Source organism: Xenopus laevis, chromosome 3L (genome assembly GCF_017654675.1).
Source record: "Xenopus laevis strain J_2021 chromosome 3L, Xenopus_laevis_v10.1, whole genome shotgun sequence".
In the NCBI taxonomy this organism is placed as follows: Eukaryota; Metazoa; Chordata; class Amphibia; order Anura; family Pipidae; genus Xenopus; species Xenopus laevis.
In genome coordinates this window covers 142,672,380-142,693,075 of record NC_054375.1, presented here as the reverse complement: position 1 = coordinate 142,693,075, position 20,696 = coordinate 142,672,380, and the positions used below count along the sequence as shown (strand labels likewise).

Genomic DNA, 20,696 nt, shown 5'->3' with positions numbered 1-20,696 from the left:
AAAATGGCTCTTTTGATAGTAAAGGTTGCTGACCCCTGGTCTAGTGTATTCAGTAATCCAACATGTTGGAATCCAAGTAACTGGAGATCCTGAGGTTGCATTTAGAGAGGGTACAGAGAAGGGCAACTGAGCTGGTAAAAAGTATGGAAAATCTCAGCTATGAGGAAAGACTGGCCAAGTTGGGGATGTTCACGCTGGAGGCACTTAAGGGTGGGATATGATAACTATGTAGAAGTATGTAAGGGGATCATATAATAATCTCTCTAATGCTTTTGACACTTCAAATAGTTTTTTTTGTTTTTTTTGGCTTTCTCTGGATTAACTGGCAGTTAGGCAGGTTAAAGGAGAGGTAAAAGGTTGAACTTGATGAACGTATGTTTTTTTTTCAACCTAACTTAATGTCACTATGTTACTATGTTACTACTCAGCCAGTTCATCTTTTTTGTAAAGTTTTTTTAATGCACTGTTTAGAGGAAATGATGAACAAAGAAAGCAGAAGTGGAGACCCAGGGAGCAGTTGTATGTGGCACGGAGGAGACAGAACAACACTGAGAAGGAACCAGTCAACTGGGCAGAAAGATATTCCAATCCATTGGCACAAGATGGACAGAGGTAAGGAATAGAACAAGGGACTGGGATGGGAGAAATATAAATATAATGGGAATATGTCTGTGTTATTAAAATTGAGAGAAGAGCAGCACAGGGAGGAGCCTATACACATTGGGAAGGTGACCATTCTCCTCATACAGATTGTTTTAGTAAGGTCTGCTCTGTCTGTAACAGGACCATCTGTGTACATATTGACATTACATTCATTTACATACAGAAATCAGTTTGTACATTCTCTGTGCTGCTTGTTTGACTACAGAATAAATGTAGCAGTAATCAGATTTCCTCCAGACACAACCCCAGTTCCCACAATGCCTTGACAACTCTTGCTTGCACTGTTAGAGATTGGCCAAATTTGGAGAAGGAAATAAGCCATGTGGTGGAAATTTAGCAGGAAGGTACCAAACTGCAGAATAGGAGAATCCAGTACAAAGGTGGTGGGTAGGGCAGTGGAGAAGTTACTGAGAAGGAAAGAAGAGAAAAGGGAGGGTGGGAAGACCGCCAGTCAGCTTATGATTCTGAAATATTAATACTATACATCACCTGTAACGTTTTTACTTTCAAGAACATTACCACAATGACTTGCATCCCTTCCCACAATGCTGTGCAAAAGCCTGTGATTCTCTAGGGGGTTATTTATCAAAATCTGAAATGATCGCATTGTTTTCTAAAATATACTCCTACTAAATGCGAATGGGTTTTCCCCCTTATTTATGAATACATTTTTCTGAAAATTGTGTGTGCAGGAAAAAACTCCTGAAAAAAATTTTTTACCCAAAAACCAGAAATCTTTGGATTATTGCACAAAACCTAGCGAAGATCAAGATACTGGGGGTCATTTATAAACATTGGGCAAATTTGCACCTGGGCAGTTCCCACAGCAACCAATCAGATATTTGCTTTCATTGATTTCCTTGCAGCTGGCTAGGAAAATCTAATCACTGATTGGTTGCTGTGGGTTACTGCCCAGGTGCAAATTTGCCCAGCGTTTATAAATAAGCCCCACTGTATCTTCGGGACTTCTCCCATTGACTTATATACAACCTTGGCAGGTCTGAGATGCTGGATTTTTGGACTCTGACTTTTTCCATTCGTGGGGTATAATAAATTCCGAAAAATTTGAGTTTTTCACAAAAAATTCAGATTTTACAGTCAAAAAAACTAGAATTTAAAAAATTTTTGCCATTCGGACTTTGTCACTCAACATGCAAGATATATTTGACACATGACTGCAAGGGGGTTATCAAAATCTGAATTTATCTGATATATGTAAATAAAAAAGTCTGACCAATCTAGAATCCAAGATTTGATTTTATTTATTATCAAAAAAATTGGATCTGGGAAAAACTATAAAATCGAGCGAAAACTCAAATATTACGATTTTTTCAGATTTTTTTCCCAAATTGCTTGATTTTTTCATCCTTTATCCCCAAAGCCATAATTTTTAGATTTTTGCCGAAAAAGTCCTAAATAATTGGATTTTCGAGCTAATTCCAATGCTGACCACAGAATCTTCCAAAAGGGATAGGGACCTCTCCCATTGATTTATATACAATCTTGGCAGGTCTGAGATGGCAGATGTTCCTATTCAGACTTTTTGGTGCCTCGAGGTATAATAAATCTCAAAAAAAAATAATTTTCCCACTAAAAATTCAGATTTTCTAGTAAAAAACTCGAATGTTTAGAGTTTTCAGCATTCGGACTTTAATAAATAACCCCCTAAATATTTATTATAATATAGTTTAATTTTGTTGCTTGATTTATTAGTGCTGAAAGTGTCAAATTAATAATTTCTTTTTCAGCTATAGGAGACATTTATTTCAAGCAGCAGTGCAGTAAATATTACTGGGCCTGTCAGACGGAGGATACTGGCACTGCCTTGTCTTGTGACACTCACTCTAATGTAAATCTACAGTCCCTGTTATTTGGCCAATGGTACATTAGGTAACCTAGCAGGAGACAATGGTCCTATATAAATAATAAAGCTGAAGTCATAATTGCAAGTGCAACTGTGTGATCTGGGACATTTTGACATCTTAAATGGATTCTGTCATGATTTTCATGATGTAGTTTTTATTTCTAAATGACACTGTTTACACTGCAAATAATTCACTCTAAAATATAAAATGTTATTCCTGAACCAGCAAGTGTATTTATTTTAGTTGTAATATTGGTGTGTAGGTGCATCATTTTGCCTGGTTATGTGCTTTCAGAAAGAGCCAGCACTTTAGGATGGAACTGCTTTCTGGCAGGCTGTTGTTTCTCCTACTCAATGTAACTGAATATGTCACAGTTGGACCTGGATTTTACTATTGAGTGCTTTTCTTAGATCTACCAGGCTGCTGTTATCTTGTGCTAGGGTTACCTTCCCATTGTTCTGTTGTTTGGCTGCTTGTGGGGAAAGGGAGGGGGTGATATCACTCCAACTTGCAGTAGAGCAGTAAAGAGTGACTGAAGTTTATCAGAGCACAAGTCACATGACTGGGGGCAGCTGGGAAACTTTAAATATAAAAAAATCTGTTTGCTCTTTTGAGAAACGGATTTCAGTGCAGAATTCTGCTGGATCAGCACTATTAACTGATGTGTTTTGAAAAAAGCATTTTTCCCATGACAGTATCCATTAAAAGGAACAGTTCAGTGTAAAAATAAAAACTGGGTAAATAGATAGGCTGTGCATAGTAAAAAAATGTTTCTAATATAGTTAGTTAGCAAAAATGTCATGTATAAAGGCTGGAGTGACTGGATAACAGAACACACCTTCCTCCTTTTAAATTCTCTAACTCTGAATTAATCAGCGACTTGTGAGTTTGCAATTGATCCTCAGCATTCAGCTCAGATTTAAAAGCAACAGATATGACCCATGTACCCCCCCTCAAGTCACTGATTGGTTATTGTCTGGTTTCCAATCAGAGGAAACCAAGAGAGCTGAAAAGCAGGAAGTAGTGTTCTGGCTATTATGTTACACATCCAGTCACTCCAGCCTTTATACATTACATTTTTGGCTAAGTAACTATATTAGAAACTTTTTTTATTTTGCACAGTCTATTTATTTACCCAGTTTTTATTTTATAGTGAACAATTCATTTAAAGAGAATGAAAGGCAACAATCTCCGGGGAATGACAAAAGTTAGGCACCTTTAGTAATTGTATTCACTTATCTGATGCCCAAACAGCACCACAGAGCAATCCTCTTCCTGCTTTCTTTGTGTGGCTGCACATGTTCAGTAGAGTGAAAAACTGTAATTTAACAAAAAAAGACGCATTTTCACTTTACTGTGCATGCGTCGGCCCCCGGGGTAGCAAAGAAAAAAGAAGGGAAAGAAGAAGATTGTTCCATGATGCTCCCTGAGAAGAACCCTGGGACAGTGCTTTTTTGAAAATCAAGTGCAAAATTAAAAATAGCAAGGCCACAGTGGAATGCATGGCCATCTTTGATCTATTGCAGGAGCTTCACAAAGCAAAGGGAGGCAAGATAGATAAGCAGCATGACAGGGAGTAGCATGAGAACAAGTTAGTGGCATTCTCTATGTGCAAGTTTAGGTGGAGGTAATGCTTTCTTTCTCTCAATTTCTGCAGTGATCTTAATTGACTATTGCATCGATGATCTTACTGGCTTATCTGGGGGGTTTTATGGTTTTTGTTTTTGCAAAGTTTGTGGGTATAGCTAAAAGATGGGCTTGGTCAAAAACTTGTGACACTTTCAGATTTTAAAATGTTGGACGATATGGTGAATGGGTTCAGCTGTAACAGCATAATGAGTGCCAGTAGGAGTTTCAGAAGTAGAATAAACATTTTCTGGTGAAATTAAACTATTTTACACTCCTGTTTCAGGCAAATGGAACCTCCTTTCTAATGATGACAGTGTCTCTTTAAGGATTCTGATATTATTGCTCTGCCTCTATTGCTCTATATAAATATTTTATATATAAAACTACACAAGTTCAAACACACTATACATTTCTGGGTAGGAGGAAGTCATCAGTCACATGGATGTATAAAAATACATTTGGTTGTGTAATCAGAAAATGGTACTTCGCAACTCTCTGAGGAGTAAGGAGTACATGTAGAGAACAATGCAGCTTGTTGGAAGGTATTTCCCCAATCTTCAGGATTACTTTAAGTGGAACTCAGAAACTATTACTTCCCTGAGTTTAACATTTAGGCCCTACTATGGGGTCAGTAATACCCGGGATCTTAATCCCTCTAATCTCCTCGGCGGAGCTTTGAGCTGCTCAACTACATACCCTATCTATCACTCCTAGAGTGATCTATTACAGCAGTGGTCCCCAACCTTTTTAACCCGTGAGCCTCATTCAAATGTAAAAATAGTTGGGGAGCAACAAGAGCGTGAAAAAAGTCCCTTGGGGTGCCAAACAAGGGCTGTGATTGGCTATTTGGTAGCCCCTATGTGGACTGGCAGCCTACAAGAAGCTCTACTTGGGACTGTAATTAGTTTTTATGCAATTAAAATTTCATTTCAAGCTTGAAATTCAAAAATAAGCCCCTTCTTTGAGGACCCTGAGAGCAACATACAAGGGGTTGGAGAGCAACATGTTGCTCACGAGCTACTGGTTGGGGATCACTGTATTACAGGGTATAACTATCACTTCACTATACACAGGCTGAGTTTCACCACCCCTAAACTCTGTGGCCTAACAGAGGAAAGGTTCAGCAGCAATGGCCTCTACCTCATGGCTTTTAAGCCCTTTTATATTATACCACAGTGCCTCTAGCATCCACTGTGAGAACTGCAGGGATGACATAAGCACAAGGTCCCCATAAGGACCCACTGAGGTGTCCATATTAAAAGGGATGTGCCTGTCTGTAAAGTGTAAGGGTGTCTAAGATTTTCACATCCCTACATATCTATCTATCTATCTATCGATCTATCTATCTATCTATCTATCTATCTCTTTATCTCTCTATCTTTCTCTCTCTCTATGTCTATCGATCATCTATCTATATCGATCATCTCTCTCTCTCAGTTTTTCGCGAGATAGTGTGTGCTAGAACCTGTGATATTTTTGCATCAGGAAGCAGATATTGATAGATTCATTTTTTAAAAAAACTAAACACTTGCCAAACTCATTTTTCTAACAAGCAAGGCATTTTAAGTGTTGTTTTCTCTCTCTCTATCTACCATCTATCATCTCTCTCTCTCTCTCTCTCTCTCTCTCTGTCTCTCTCTCTCTCTTTATCTCTATCTATTATCTATCTATCTCTCTAACTATCATCTATCTATATCTATCATCTCTCTCAATCTATCATCTATCTATCATCTTTTTATCATCTATCTATCATCAATCATCCATCATCTAGCTATCTATTTGTTTATTATCTATCATATATCTATCATCTATTACCTATCCATCCATCCATCTATACATTCATCTTTCCATCCATCCATTTAACTATCTATCTATTCATCTCTCTCTCTCTTTATATCTATCATCTATTATCGATCATATATCTACCATCTATTACCCATCCATCCATTCATCTTTCCATTCATTCATCCATCCATCTTTTTATCTATCTATCTATTCATCTCTCTCTCTCTTTATATCTAACATCTATTACCCATCCATCCATCCATCCATCTAATCATTCCATCCATCTATCTATGTATCTATCTATTCATCCATCCATACACCCATGACAATTGTATAGCTAACCACAAGCACAGAGTTGTTGTTTGGTGTTTAGAAAACAGACACCATTCCCTCATGTAGACAAATACAAGTCCTCTGCACTCAACCCATTATCAATATATTTAAGAGAGAGACATTTTGTGCATACTGCTACTGAAAAATGCCTTACCCTTTAAACAAAACAGGGATTGTTTGTCCATATATTGCAATATATTTAAGCTGGCCAACTACGTCAAAGTTATCCCATATCTGGCCAGTCCTATGCTTAATTTTCATCTGATTCATTAAGAATTCTATCGCTTCATTATACATTTTACAAAGGGACTAAGATTTACCTACAACTTACTTGCTGCTTTCCCTCGTGTGCAACATATTCATCTGGTCTCAACTCATGCATGGCTTCACTGCTGGCCTCCAAAGAAACCTTGCATCATATTGCAAGCCAAATCCCCATAGTTCAAAATGCCTAGCTTCTAGATGCTTCTAACAAAAATATGAGCAATTTGTCAGATTCTTTTCACGAGTTATACTGGCCGGAATAAAAAGGGCCCTGAGCCATCTCCCAAATGTTTAGAATCTGATTATTTCCTGTTCTTTCTAACAATCTCACTTCCTCATTGCTTAGCTCTAACAATTCTTCATAGGCAATAAAGGACAATATTGATGAATTCCCACCTTACTTGCCTACCAGAACCACAAATTATATAAATGTGCCTTGTGGCATCTAGTATGCTCCAGTCAAGGCCTGCTTCTCCTTTGTGCCATTTTCCAACTACTGCAGCCCTATGCTTTCCTTTTTTTCCTTAGTGGCACTCTTGACCCCAGATCCTTATCCCATGAATCTAACCCTAGTCAAAACACAACTCAGACCCATACAATGCCCCTACCCCAGAGCATCCTTGTTCTGCCATTTTGCAAGTAACTTCCATTAGCATGTCATGCCCGTCACTGGCTCATCCTTGCTGTCCTGTTCTGCTCTTCATCACCAGCATAATGCCCTCTGGTAGAGACACTACAATCCTGTGCTGCACTGTGGACACATGTAAACCTCAGCTGCCTCTGCTAAAATGTACATAAAGAATAAGGAAAAGCAGACCAACTCTAGACTCTGGGCCACCCTGCTGCCTCTTGGCTCCACTTTGTCTTTTCAGTGTCTTCAGCTCCTTCCTTCCACCAAGTGTTGCCATGAACAACACCTTTTTCATGGAGCTGCCCTACTCTATGACCTGCTTCTGGTTGCTCCCTCCCATCCTGGCCACTTTATTCATGATCCTCTTCCACACTCTACACTGACCCACATACCTTTCTTCAAACAGTGGACACGAGCCACCTTGTTGGGTTAGTAAAGTAAATTAAATTTATATAGTAAACCATATATGATCCATCAGTAAGCTCCTGAATTTCCCATACTCTAGAACTGGCCCATGTTAATAAAAAATATGGAAAAGTCTATGTATTTGATGGTTACACATTACAGATCTCTGTCTGCTAAGTTGTGTTCATTTAAATTGTTATGGTGAGACCTATATTTTTATTGTGCTCTGTTTGTAGTTTATGTAGTGTGCAATGTATAATACAATGCACTATTAATATACCTTTTAGCATAAATTTGTTTTCTTTTGATTTCCCAGGAAATTGCCAAGGCCATCTTGATACTGATGATGATACATATGCAAACATGGAAACCATTAAGTCTGAAATGAAGCAGATGGAGATTTCTGAAAAATCAAAAGAAGAAGAACTTTCACCAAAATGTATAACTTTTACAGTAACACATGAGGCATCTTAATCCAAGGGCGCCAAAATATCATTTGATCTCCTACTATGAAAGGCAACTTATTATATTTATTTACTGCATTGTACACAGGATGCCCAAAATAGACAACAGTATAATTAAAGGGAAGTCAAAAACAAAAGTCGCCACCCGCTGCTCAAAATCTTGTTGAGTGAGGGCTACATCATCACGTTTATGCAATCCTCATAAGTCTGTAGGCCCCGCTGTATGATCTGAATGTTGACCCCTGGACCAACGATCGGATTGTCCCATTAAGGCCTAGTGAGGAGCTGGACAAATCAGGCCAAGATTCACATATTTTGTGACCTCAGTCTAAAAATGTATAACCAGCTTAAGTCTATCTAGGGATATCAATCAATTTCCTTACCAGAGAACACTCTAGAACCATGTAAATTCACTTCTTCTTGCCTTTACTCATGAGGTGTATTGATACTGTGTTTTGAGAGGTAAAACTATACACAGGCTAAACAGATTCAGTAAATTATATTGTCTGCCATATATCTCTCTCTTTCAGTTCTGAAGGCAAGTGAAATTTTGAGGGCACAGAGGAGACTACTGGTGGTTTTGGTGACCCTGTTGATACTTGCGTTCATTTTCCTGATAAGCCTTGCAAGCCTGGTGTTCACATACTGTGAGTTTTATAAGGGGCGAGCCAGAGAGACATAAAACAAACAAAAACAAATGTAAAATATCTACATAGTAGTATCACTGTATGAAACTATATTAACTTACATAGGCAGCCAAACACAATGGAACTATCTGTGCCAAATTCCTTATAAAATGGCACCTTTATGGGTTTGAAACTGTGGACTCCCTTGCACAAACATGCTTGCCCCAATTTAGCATATCATACAGACTTATAAAAATTGCCCCCATTTCAAGGCATGGGCACCTGGCCGGTGGTCAACACAGTGGAGCCTCAGTTAGTGACATGGCCGCACATGGCGACTATGAATGAGCCAATTTTGTTTTTGGCAGGTATGGATTAATCTCAACATTTCACTGTGAATATTTTCACCATTTTAACAAAAAGCCCATAGGCCCCCAACACTCAATAGACTCAAATATAGTCTGCACTCAAAAATTTGCAAAAATACACCTGTAGACATTAATGTATCTTATGCTGAAAAAATCGCTGCAGGAAAAGGCCGGCGTGAAAAAGGTTTTGTGTAAAATGTCACCATGAAAATATGCTCATTGACTTCAATGTGTTTCCTGACTTTTGCTCATAATTAATGGTCCTCAACTCTCAGAACTGCATGAACAAGTAGAAGAGAATGGAAGTCTGAATGATGTGGTTGAGGAACAGGAAGGGGTTCTTAGCAGAGGGGACTGTGGCTAAAACCCCTGTTGGGATTTACCACTGTTTTGCATTATTAGCTTTTTTTCATGATTCAATGTTTAAATCAAAATAAATGCCAGCAAGTAAAACTTTACTTACAAAGCAAACCAAATTCACAAAAGCTATACTTTTAACCCAATAAATAAATGGAATTTCTATGTGCTGTAACAATTCCCTGAAAACCGCTAACACGAAGAAAGGGTGTTGTTTAACTCTAACTCGAAAGAATTGAATACATCCATTGGCTGCCAGTGGTTCTTAAACAGTAACTGGAACGAAGGATAGTGATTCCACGTTATTCCATAAAATATGAGCGAAGCTACTTATTGTAATATTAACAGAAAGCAACAACAATCATCAAAATAATATACTCATGCCTATGGAGTTCAAAGAGGTAGAATACATCAATATAACTGAATATGAACTGGGCTAGATACAGTGAATGCCATCCAAGAGTAGGGATATTTCCTGGGTTCCTTTACACTGTGGTCCCTATTCTAGGCCAGTATTGCCTGGGTAATACTAACACCACTGATTCTTGTTGGTGCACTGAGCTGCACTTGCTCCCTAGACCTGCATGCCTTACACTCCTGGGGTGCACTATGACAGAATCAGGCTATCATTAACTATTCCTCAGTCACTGGATTCTGGTATCCATCTTACTCCAGAAACTGAGGCCCAGTCCAGCCTCTGGACTCTCAGCACTCCTATATGCTTCTCAGGTAAAGCAGCAAAAACCCTGGACATGGTGATCCCACATCTCCTGAGTTACTGAACTGCCAGAATAGGGAAACTACTTCCACTCCTAACTGTAATTTAGAACAGACGGACACCAAACTTGAAACTCCCTGCAAAAATGGTAACAAAACCTTCAGTCCCCAACACTATGAATAACATTTCACCTTATATTATAAGAGACTCTTTCAGAGTCAGAAACTGTAACTATCTCTTAAAGTTATGCCGTTTTCAATTTCAGATTCCGCCGTTTCTTCTGAAATAAGGCAGCTGAAAACCCAAGGTAATATTACTTTCTGTGTCTCAAAAACACAAATGATATTTTGATGATATTTTTTTTAAAAAAAAAAATCTGTTGTTCATAAAGAGAACATATTATGGGTGAATATTGGTTGCAGAGTGATATACACACTGAAACTAGCCATACACAGGCTGGTAGAGTTGGCACCTTAATGATCTGCAAATGGGATCTGTCTAATGGCCTGCCTTAGCAATATCTGGATAAAAATTGGCTAGGTTTCATATTCTTCATTTTCTTTCCTCCTTTTTACTTTATGGCCCCCAAAACTTCTTTAATTTACCCTTCTTTCTCAATCCCAAATTGTGGTCTTCCCTTACCCTTTTTTATGTTTTTGTTTTCCTCCTTCTTCCTCTTCTTCTTCCTCTTCTTCACTGCTACAGTATTTCTCTTGTGCCATCTTCTCACCTCATCCTTCTGAGCATTTGCCTGTTCCCTTTCTATACAGAGTTGTCATTTTCACACTTGCTATAATGTGACACATAATGAGCTGTTAAGTGACTGGTAAAACGGTGACTCACTCGTCGCTCTCTGAAGTGCAAGTGACAGGTCAGTGTTTGAGGGGAAAAGGACAATGCTCAAAAGAATCGGTGTAAGAAAATGATTATTGTAGATGTCACTGAAAGGGGTCCACCAGGCTCACCTGGATATTTTCTGTTATCCCGACAGGCCAGTCCAACCCAGATTCAGTACATCCCTAGTAGGGTTATAAAGGCTTTTCTGAGTGGGAAGCTTTAAATATCTCCTGTTTCTCCTGCTGTTTCCAATTTTAGAGTCTTCCCTTTCTTCTGAACTAAGCAAGTTGCAAAGCCAAGGTAATAGTACTTTCTGTGTCCTACATTATCTAATTAATTCCATCATTCATAAAGAGAATGTATTAATGGTGAATATTTTACAGCAGAACCAAAATGTTTACATACACTAAAGCTGGCCATACATGGGCTGATATAAACAGCTGACTGAGCAAATAAAGACTATGGGGGTTATTTACTAAAATCCGAATTTTTCTCATGTTTTATTAAAAAGGGTCCAACAATTGGATCAGCCTGATGTCACCCACCTCAATGTGGGCATATTAGTGAATGATCCTCTCATTTGGAGACCTTGCCAAACAAGTGTATTTTAATGTATGGCTATCTTTAGCAATAGTTGTCTGAAAATTGACTAGATATCTATGAAGCAGGTTAGAAAGTCTGAAGAAAGGGCGTGCCCCCGAAACATTACTCCACATTAAACACGCAGGGCTTGGCCCACTTGCATTAAATCCTGAGTGCCAGTAATTTTCTTTCTTACCCAAGTGCAATTGAGGGTGCTGAACCCTTTTTACTGAGCACCGCACTAATATCCTTCGAGAGGCCAGGGTGTGCTGGTGGTCTTTATCTATTGCAGGTTAGAAAATCCCATCGGGCGAGGAATGCTAATACTCAATGAACCCACATCAGTGGGGAGCAATTTTTTTTTTTTTTAATATACTGTATATATTTTATTTCTAATCAATTACAATGCTAGCTTATTTTTTCCTGTGTAAAGTTAATATGAAAGGGCACAATTCATCAACTTTACACCTTGCCCTTCACCTCTCTAAAACTCCACAGGTCTCTGTTTTTTCTAAACGTATTCTGCTTTTAGTTTCAGATTCCTCTATTTCTAATGAAATAAGCATGCTGAAAATTCAAGGTAATAATACTGTGGGGGTTATTTATTAAAGTCTGAATGGCAAAAACTAGTGATGGCTGAATAAATTTATGGCCCATAAAAAAATATGGCCCATTTTGACCCCAAAAAAACTTCGACTTCCCTTCGTTTGGTCTTTTTGAATTCGAATTTTGAAGTTTTTTAACTTCAAAATTGGACCCTTGACAAATATGCCCCCAGATCAATGGGAGAGGTCCCTATCCTATTTGGAAGTTTATGTGGTCTGTGCTGGAATTAGCCCGAGAAAATCTTTTTGGATTTTTTTATCTATGTTTGTCCATGATCCAATAAAATTGCGAAATTTTAATAATAAAAAAGGTCCAATCATGGATTTTAGTTTGGTCGGACTTTTTTCATTAAAATAGATTAATTCATTTGTAGTAACAATCATCAGCAGAGCAAAAATATATTGCCATGAATGTGGAAATGAAGATCTTTGTATGTTCTAGGGATGCACTGAATCCCCTACATGCATAATAACTTAAAAATGTATTTTCCTGTGTTTGCTGCTGTCTGTTCTATTTGGGAAAATTACGAGCAGCGCTATCTTATCTTGTTTGGCAGGGGAACAAGGGAGGAGAGAGGGAGTGGCTTAAAAATGACCCAAGACTGCTGCAAATCAAACAATTATATGTGCCACTATCGTACTGTATATTGTACAATCTGTGGTATTAAATACTAATTGCCTTCTGATTTCTCTAATGTTTTTGCCATTTGACATTTCAGGTTCCTCAATTTCTGATGAAATAAACAAACTAAAAGACAAAGGTAATAATATCTTTCATGCTGCAAATGGGCATCTGACATTTATTCTCCAGGCATGGATTCACCGCAAACTTCCATAATTCGCCACCTAGGAATTTTTTCATGAAACTGCGTCAAAAATTCACCACAACAAAAAAGTTGCGCGCCTAAAAAATGTTTGACACCCTTTTGACTTGAATGCAAAAGTCTCAGAGACTTTTCAGGTTTTCTTAATATGGAAGAATTTTGAGATTGAAGAATGGAATGCATTGTGTTCTGTCTAAAGTTCTGCACTTTTAAATTTCAGATTCCACAATGTCTGGTGAAATAAACCAGCTAAAAAGCCAAGGTAATAACAATTTTGTTTGTGTAACTCTGTTTTCTTAAAACACTCCTGTAAAAGGTTCCTGTGACAATCCAGCAGACCGAGCCTAAAAGACCAAGGTAATAATATCTTTCATGCTGCAAATGGACATCTGACATTATTCTATCCTTCTACTTTAATTTGCTAAATTATACAGCAAGTATAGTCCTCTGAGGTAGCAATGAGTGAATTTATTCTCCAGGCATGAATTAGACGCAAACTTCATAATTCGCCACCTAGGAATTTTTTCATGAAACTGTGTCAAAAATTCAACACAACAAAAAAGTTTCGTGCCTAAAAAATGTTTGGGGCACTTTTGACCTGAATGCAAAAGTGTCAGAGACAAAAAAAACAGAAAGACAAAATTATCACTGAGAAAATTTTTTTGATGCCCATTGACTTCATTGCGTTTCGTTGATTTTTCGCAATTTGGCAAATTTATTTGGAGTTTAGCGAATTCATTGCAAAGCGAAACAGGACAGATTCGCTGATCACTAAAATCAAGTACATATCTATAAGCAATAAAAAGTAGTCTCAAACATATACATTTTTCCTTTAAAGTGAAGTACAGCATTGTCTTTCTCTAGTCTGGGAACTGTTAGAATTCTTCCCTTATTGTTTTGCATTCTGTAGTAGTTATGAAGCAACTTAGGACATGGAGGTCATTTTCAGGTTTTCTTAATATGGAAGAATTTTGAGATTGAAGAATGGAATGCATTGTGTTCTGTCTAAAGTTCTGCCCTTATAAATTTCAGATTCCACAATGTCTGGTGAAATAAACCAGCTAAAAAGCCAAGGTAATAACAATTTTGTTTGTGTAACTCTGTTTTCTTAAAACACTCCTGTAAAAGGTTCCTGTGACAATCCAGCAGACCGAGCCTAAAAGACCAAGGTAATAATATCTTTCATGCTGCAAATGGACATCTGACATTATTCTATCCTTCTACTTTAATTTGCTAAATTATACAGCAAGTATAGTCCTCTGAAGTAGCAATGAGTGAATTTATTCTCCAGGCATGGATTCGACGCAAACTTCCATAATTCGCCACCTAGGAATTTTTTCATGAAACTGTGTCAAAAATTCACCACAACAAAAAAGTTGCGCGCCTAAAAAATGTTTGGCGCCCTTTTGACTTGAATGCAAAAGTCTCAGAGACAAGAAACTCAGAAAAACAAAATTATTGCTGAGAACATTTTTTTGATGCCCATTGACTTCATTGCGTTTCGTTTATTTTTCGCCATTTGGCGAATTTATTTGGAGTTTTGCGAATTCTTTGCAAAGTGAAACAGGACAGATTCGCTGATCACTAAAATCAAGTACATATCTATAAGCAATAAAAAGTAGTCTCAAACATATACATTTTTCCTTTAAAGTGAAGTACAGCATTGTCTTTCTCTAGTCTGGGAACTGTTAGAATTCTTCCCTTATTGTTTTGCATTCTGTAGTATTTATGAAGCAACTTAGGACATGGAGATCATTTTCAGGTTTTCTTAATATGGAAGAATTTTGAGATTGAAGAATGGAATGCATTGTGTTCTGTCTAAAGTTCTGCCCTTTTAAATTTCAGATTCCACAATGTCTGGTGAAATAAACCAGCTAAAAAGCCAAGGTAATAACAATTTTGTTTGTGTAACTCTGTTTTCTTAACACACTCCTGTAAAAGGTTCCTGTGACAATCCAGCAGACCTAGCCTAAAAGACCAAGGTAATAATATCTTTCATGCTGCAAATGGACATCTGACATTATTCTATCCTTCTACTTTAATTTGCTTAATTATACAGCAAGTATAGTCCTCTGAGGTAGCAATGAGCAAATTTATTCTCCAGGCATGGATTCGTCGCAAACTTCCATAATTCGCCACCTAGGAATTTTTTCATGAAACTGCATCAAAAATTCAACACAACAAAAAAGTTGCGCGCCTAAAAAATGTTTGGGGCACTTTTGACTTGAATGCAAAAGTGTCAGAGACAAAAAACTCAGAAAGACAAAATTATCGCGGAGAAAATTTTTTTGATGCCCATTGACTTCATTGCATTTCGTGGATTTTTCGCCATTTGGCAAATTTATTTGGAATTTCGCGAATTCAGTGAAACAGGACAGATTCGCTGATCACTAAAATCAAGTACATATCTATAAGCAATAAAAAGTAGTCTCAAACATATACATTTTTCCTTTAAAGTGAAGTACAGCATTGTATTTCTCTAGTCTGGGAACTGTTAGAATTCTTCCCTTATTGTTTTGCATTCTGTAGTAGTTATGAAGCAATTTAGGACATGGAGATCATTTTCAGGTTTTCTTAATATGGAAGAATTTTGAGATTGAAGAATGGAATGCATTGTTGTGTGAATGTGTTCTGTCTATCACAAATGTCCAAGGAAGCAAAATACAGACAAAAGAGATCCTCTAATGTCCTAGACATGAGCCCACCCTAAAACAAATGTGACATGCCCCTCAAATGGTTAAAAAAGTTACGACAATCCCGCTTTAAGATATGAAAAAACACCAGCATTTTTTAGAACTTTTATGACTTTCCGTGATACAGAATATGATGTCACTGACATAAGATTGAGGAGGATGTAGCTTTATCTTATCAGTTCGCCAGGTCTAAGGTGGCAAAAGAAACTCTGGTGAAAGAGGTAATGTTCTATAAAATTCTATAAAATTGGTAACGATCATTCGTCTGAGCAAAAATTTGCCAAAGAAAATTTGCTAACAACTGTCTCTTTCACTAGCGAATTGTCCTCTACGCATGTTAGTAAATCAGTGATGTCCCTGCAGATGGGATTTCTGGTGAATTTTTGCTACCGAGGCCACTTCGCCCTTTAGTAAATCTGCCCCATAGTCTCTTCGCTTAGGAAGATACAGGGAAATTGGATTTACAGCTTGGTGCCTCCACCTAGTGACCACTGAGGACACCTCAGGGAAATTCCAATAGGAAATAAAACACCAAAAGCTTTGCAGCAAACAAATATAAACATTAAATAGCAATAGGAAAAATCAACAGCATCTTATACAATTAACACTCCGCCACTGTGGACATGTGGGGACATATCTGACTCACACATGCAGTCCTTTCAGTGTCACAGTCCCACACTCCACTCCAGATGGGAGTGGATGTAATTGTAAATTCAGTCCCTGGCAATTTGTCTCTTCCCCAAGAAATCTGAAGCCATTCTATAACAAAAGTTAACTCAAAAGTGAACCACCTCATTGATCAAAAAATGCAAAAGTCAAAACAGGTAGCAATCAGCCTAGGTCAAGAAACAGGCAAAGAGTTGGAGCAGAATTGTTAAGAGATTAGAAAGGTAAACCCAGGAGCTAGTAACACTAGAACAGTGATCCCCAACCAGTAGCTGGTGAGCAACATGTTACTCTCTTACCCCTGGATGTTGCTCGCAGTGGCCTCAAAGCAGGTGCTTATTTTTGAATTCCAGGCTTGGAGGCAAGTTTTGGTTGTATAAAAACCAGATGTACTGACAAATAGTCTCCTGTAGGCTGCCAGTCCATATAGGGGCAAACAAATAGCCCAAATAGCCAGGATGCCTGTGTTTCTCCCAAATTCTTTTATTTTTGAATGCGGCTCACGGGTAAAAAAGTTTGGGGACCCCTGCACTAGAGCCTGCCACAGGTTCAGGTCTGAGGTTTTAAGGGGAAGATCAAGAGGGAGTCACAGCCAATGATCTGCCCCTGCAGATGTAGCTGAGCCAAGATGCAATGGAGAATGCTACCAGTCTCTTCAATAGTGGTGAGACCTTGAAACCCCAACACCCAAGGCTTGAATTGAAGCCCAATGGCAGGGTACCCATTACATAAACTCTGATATTTCTGAAAATCAGATAATTAAAAATGTCCTTAAAGAAGATTAATATATATATGAATGAATATGAATAAAACAGGTTTTCTGAGGATCACAGTAAAAAAGTGTCAAAAATCACTCTGCACTGTGGATTATTATTGTTTTTTTGTGATTCTATGCAAATGTGCAAAATTACTTTGCTCATAAATAGTTTGTGCGATTTTTGTAACATTTTAGGGGCTGTACATACTTTTGTAATCCTATTCATATTGGAAAAATTCAGAATTATTCCTTAGGATTAATTCTATTTTATAAGTAATGTGATTAGAATAAAGCTTGGATTAGAATGTGGGGTCTTTACATAACTCATACTTTGGAAATCCCTGGCATATTGGGCAGAGATAGGGATGAGCACATTTTTTCACTGATATAGTTTTGCAACAAAATGTATGTTTTCACCAATGGCTAAATTTGCGTATTAGAATTTTGGCACGCATTTTGTTTCAACAATATTATTAGCATTTATCTGTGCATTTTTTGCAGCAGAAAACTCCAATGCATTTGATGCAAGAAAAAAACGCTCATTACGGCATATTTACTAAAGGGCGAAGTGGCTAACGCTAGCAACATTTCGGCAGAAATCCAGTCCGCAGGGACATTGCCAATTTACTAACAGGTGTAGACGGCAATTCGCTAGCAAACTGGACCGTCACCTGCATTCATTCGCATTCTATCGCCAGGTGACTTTTCGATCGGTCATTACTCCACAAATTCAAAGTGCAAATTTTACTGAACGTTACCTCTTTCACCAGAGTTGACTTAGCCACCTCAGACCAGGTGAACTAGTAAAAATCTTCTGTCACTTACATCATATCCTGTCTGCTAGAAATGCATTTAAGTTGTAAAAAATGCTGGCGACTTTTTCTCTTTTTTTAAGTGGGATTGCCTGCAAAAGTCCTAACTATTGAACTTTTTTCGGTTCACATTTTTCCCCAGACATTTGAGGCCATGGAACATTCATTTTAGGGTGGGCTCATGTGTAGGGCATTATATGATCTCTTTATTCAGGTTCCTTGGAAATTTGTAATAATAAGTGGCAACTTCAAGCATTTGCACCAACATCTCTAATAAAGACGTCTATACGACTTTAATGTACCCGCCCTATTCAAATTGACCTAAGCATACGAGGACTAACGAAGTTTCGCTAGGCAGAAGCAATCGCTAACGTAGTTTTGATTTGAAACGCTCGCACTGTCGAAGTTATGCTAGCGAAAAGTCGCCAGTGTTTGACAACCAGGATGCAACTTCGCATTTTAGTAAATTAGCGAAGTGGTAATGAAAGTTTGCCTGGCACAGTGGTGTGAAGCGGTCACTGGTAACAATTCGCCCTTTAGTGAATCTGCCCCGTTGACTTTATGCATTTAGCAAAATGTATGGTTTTCTGTGGTCAGCTTACTGATGAACCAACAGGGTATTGTTTTGATAGTAGCCAAATTGTCATCTTGAACTTCATATACTTTAATTTTGTGTCTCTACATGGCACATACTTTGGTAAAATATTCATATCGGAAGACCCTTGTCATTCAAATTTACAATGTAATATCTTTATACTCAAGAACTAGTGTAATGTTTCGTCCTTTTTCATTACAGATTCCTCTATTTATGGTGAAATAAACAAACTAAAAAGCCAAGGTAATAATGTATTTTATGTCTCAAATGCACAAATGACATGATATCATTTCTTAGTATTGGAATTATGGGAGAAATACGGTTCAGCAGGCCCTTAAATTTGTCATTCACTTTAGTATATTTCTCCTCCATAACATTCGCTTCAATTTGGTATATTCTCCCAATCCAGAATCCGGTTTAGCATTTCTGAGCTCTGTGCTGTCCCACAGGTTTATATTCTGATTTATATTCTGTAAATGTTACAAAAAAAATTTGAATATTAAAAAACATTAAATTCATTATTTTTCTATAACTTGTGTACCAATACTCCAAATAAGTCTTTGTACACTAAATAGCTAGTGATGGGCGAATTTGGGCCGTTTCGCTTCACCGAAAAATTCGCGAATTTCGCGCGAAATTCGCGAAACGGCGAAAAATTCGCGAAACGGCGCCGGCGTCCCGTTTTTGACGCCGGCGCCCGTTTTTGACGCCGGTGTCCGTTTTACGGAAAAAAAAATTTTGACGCCAGCGAATTTTTTCGGCGAATTTTCGCGGGCGTTTCGCGAATTTATTCGCTGGACGCGAATCGCGCAAATTCGCCGCAAATTCGCGCCTGGCGAATAAATTCGCCCATCACTATAAATAGCCATTCCTTTATCTTCCTTTGCTTTGATTATCGCAGACAAGATAAGAAAATGAAGTTTGCATTTATGGTTGGAGGGAATTCTTCACTACATGTAAACTTGACACATAGGGGCAGATTTTTCAAGGGTCGAATTTTGAGGGTTAAGAAGCCCTCAAATTCGACCCCCGAAGTTAAATCCTTCGAATTTGAATATTGAATTCAAAGGATTTTTGAGCAAAAGATTCAATCAAAAAAAAATTGTTTGATCGAACAATGAAATCGTTTGAATCAAACAATTTTAAGCGATCGATCGTAGGGTTTTTATTCAACCAAAAAAAAAACTTTGAAAAGTGCTGGGGAAGGTCCCCATAGGCTAACATTAGACTTCGGTAGCTTTAATTTGGCGAAGTATGAAGTCGAATTTTTTTTTAAAGAGACAGTTCTTCGATTATCGAATGGTTGAATGGTTATACGATTTTTAGTTTGAATCGTTCGAATTATTCGATTCGATCGTATTTGACCAATTCGATGGTCAAAGTACCCAAAAAATACCTTCGAAATTCGAATATTTTTTGATTCGAACTATTCACTCGAGCTTAGTAAATCTGCACCATAAGCTTCAAAGAGGAATATCACTGTGGTTTAATGTATACTGTATGTGATGTATGTGGCTACTGTGTGATTTTTTTTGGGTCAACTTATTGTTTGGGGATTTCACTACACATAAAGAGTGTGGGTTTCAATTACATTAACCATTTTAGTACTAGAGTTTCAGGTATCTCTCATTGCCAGGGTGTAAAAAGTGTAAGGGTGGTCATGAGTTCTCATATGAGTTTTGTGAGAATTGGTTGGTCTTTGGGGTGCTGTCATTCTAGTCCATCTGGTGTGCAAGGCCCCAAAACTCTATTGATGTCTAAAAAAAATGAAACTGAATTAGGAGAAATGAAGTTTCTCCTCAAATTGAATCTTTCATGTGAAAAACCATAAAATAATGTTTTCTCATGGATCTGAATCTGGCCTGTTTTGTGACAAAAGCAAATATCATAGTATAAACAACTTTGATTGACATCTATTGACCTTCCCAGCAAATATACAGTAACCAACCATTGTGTCTTTGTGAGCACGCAAAATACACAGGGCTACAGTAATCTCCAGAGTTACAGGGAAATTACCCAAGTCCCTCTTGAAAGCATTATCAGACTCATCAGACCATCACAACATCATTTGGCAGGGCGTTCTACTTCCTCACTGTGAAGAGCAACCGAAGCTGCTTTAAAAAAAAAAGTTATTTTTCTCTAGTCTAAGGGGCACATTTACTTAGGGTCAAATATCGAGGGTTAATTAACCCTCGATATTCGACTGTCTAAGGATTT

General features: G+C 37.8%; 1 protein-coding gene across 10 annotated transcripts in view; it reads left to right on the top strand.

Annotated features, from left to right (window-relative positions):
* LOC108711666 (CD209 antigen-like protein C) overlaps positions 1-20,696 on the top strand; it is a 45,767-nt gene that overhangs the window by 13,260 nt on the left and 11,811 nt on the right. The window contains exons 2-12 of one of the 10 annotated variants that reach the window (XM_041587146.1): positions 472-612; positions 7,892-8,014; positions 8,570-8,686; positions 10,374-10,415; positions 11,204-11,245; positions 12,060-12,107; positions 12,852-12,893; positions 13,177-13,218; positions 13,989-14,030; positions 14,802-14,843; positions 18,681-18,722. In XM_041587146.1, the coding sequence (XP_041443080.1) occupies positions 477-612; positions 7,892-8,014; positions 8,570-8,686; positions 10,374-10,415; positions 11,204-11,245; positions 12,060-12,107; positions 12,852-12,893; positions 13,177-13,218; positions 13,989-14,030; positions 14,802-14,843; positions 18,681-18,722 (718 nt within the window). In that variant the 5' untranslated portion in view covers positions 472-476. The remainder of the gene's footprint in view (positions 1-471; positions 613-7,891; positions 8,015-8,569; positions 8,687-10,373; positions 10,416-11,203; positions 11,246-12,059; positions 12,108-12,851; positions 12,894-13,176; positions 13,219-13,988; positions 14,031-14,801; positions 14,844-18,680; positions 18,723-20,696) is intronic. The other 9 variants (XM_041587154.1, XM_041587147.1, XM_041587150.1 and 6 more) reach the window with 9 other exon arrangements.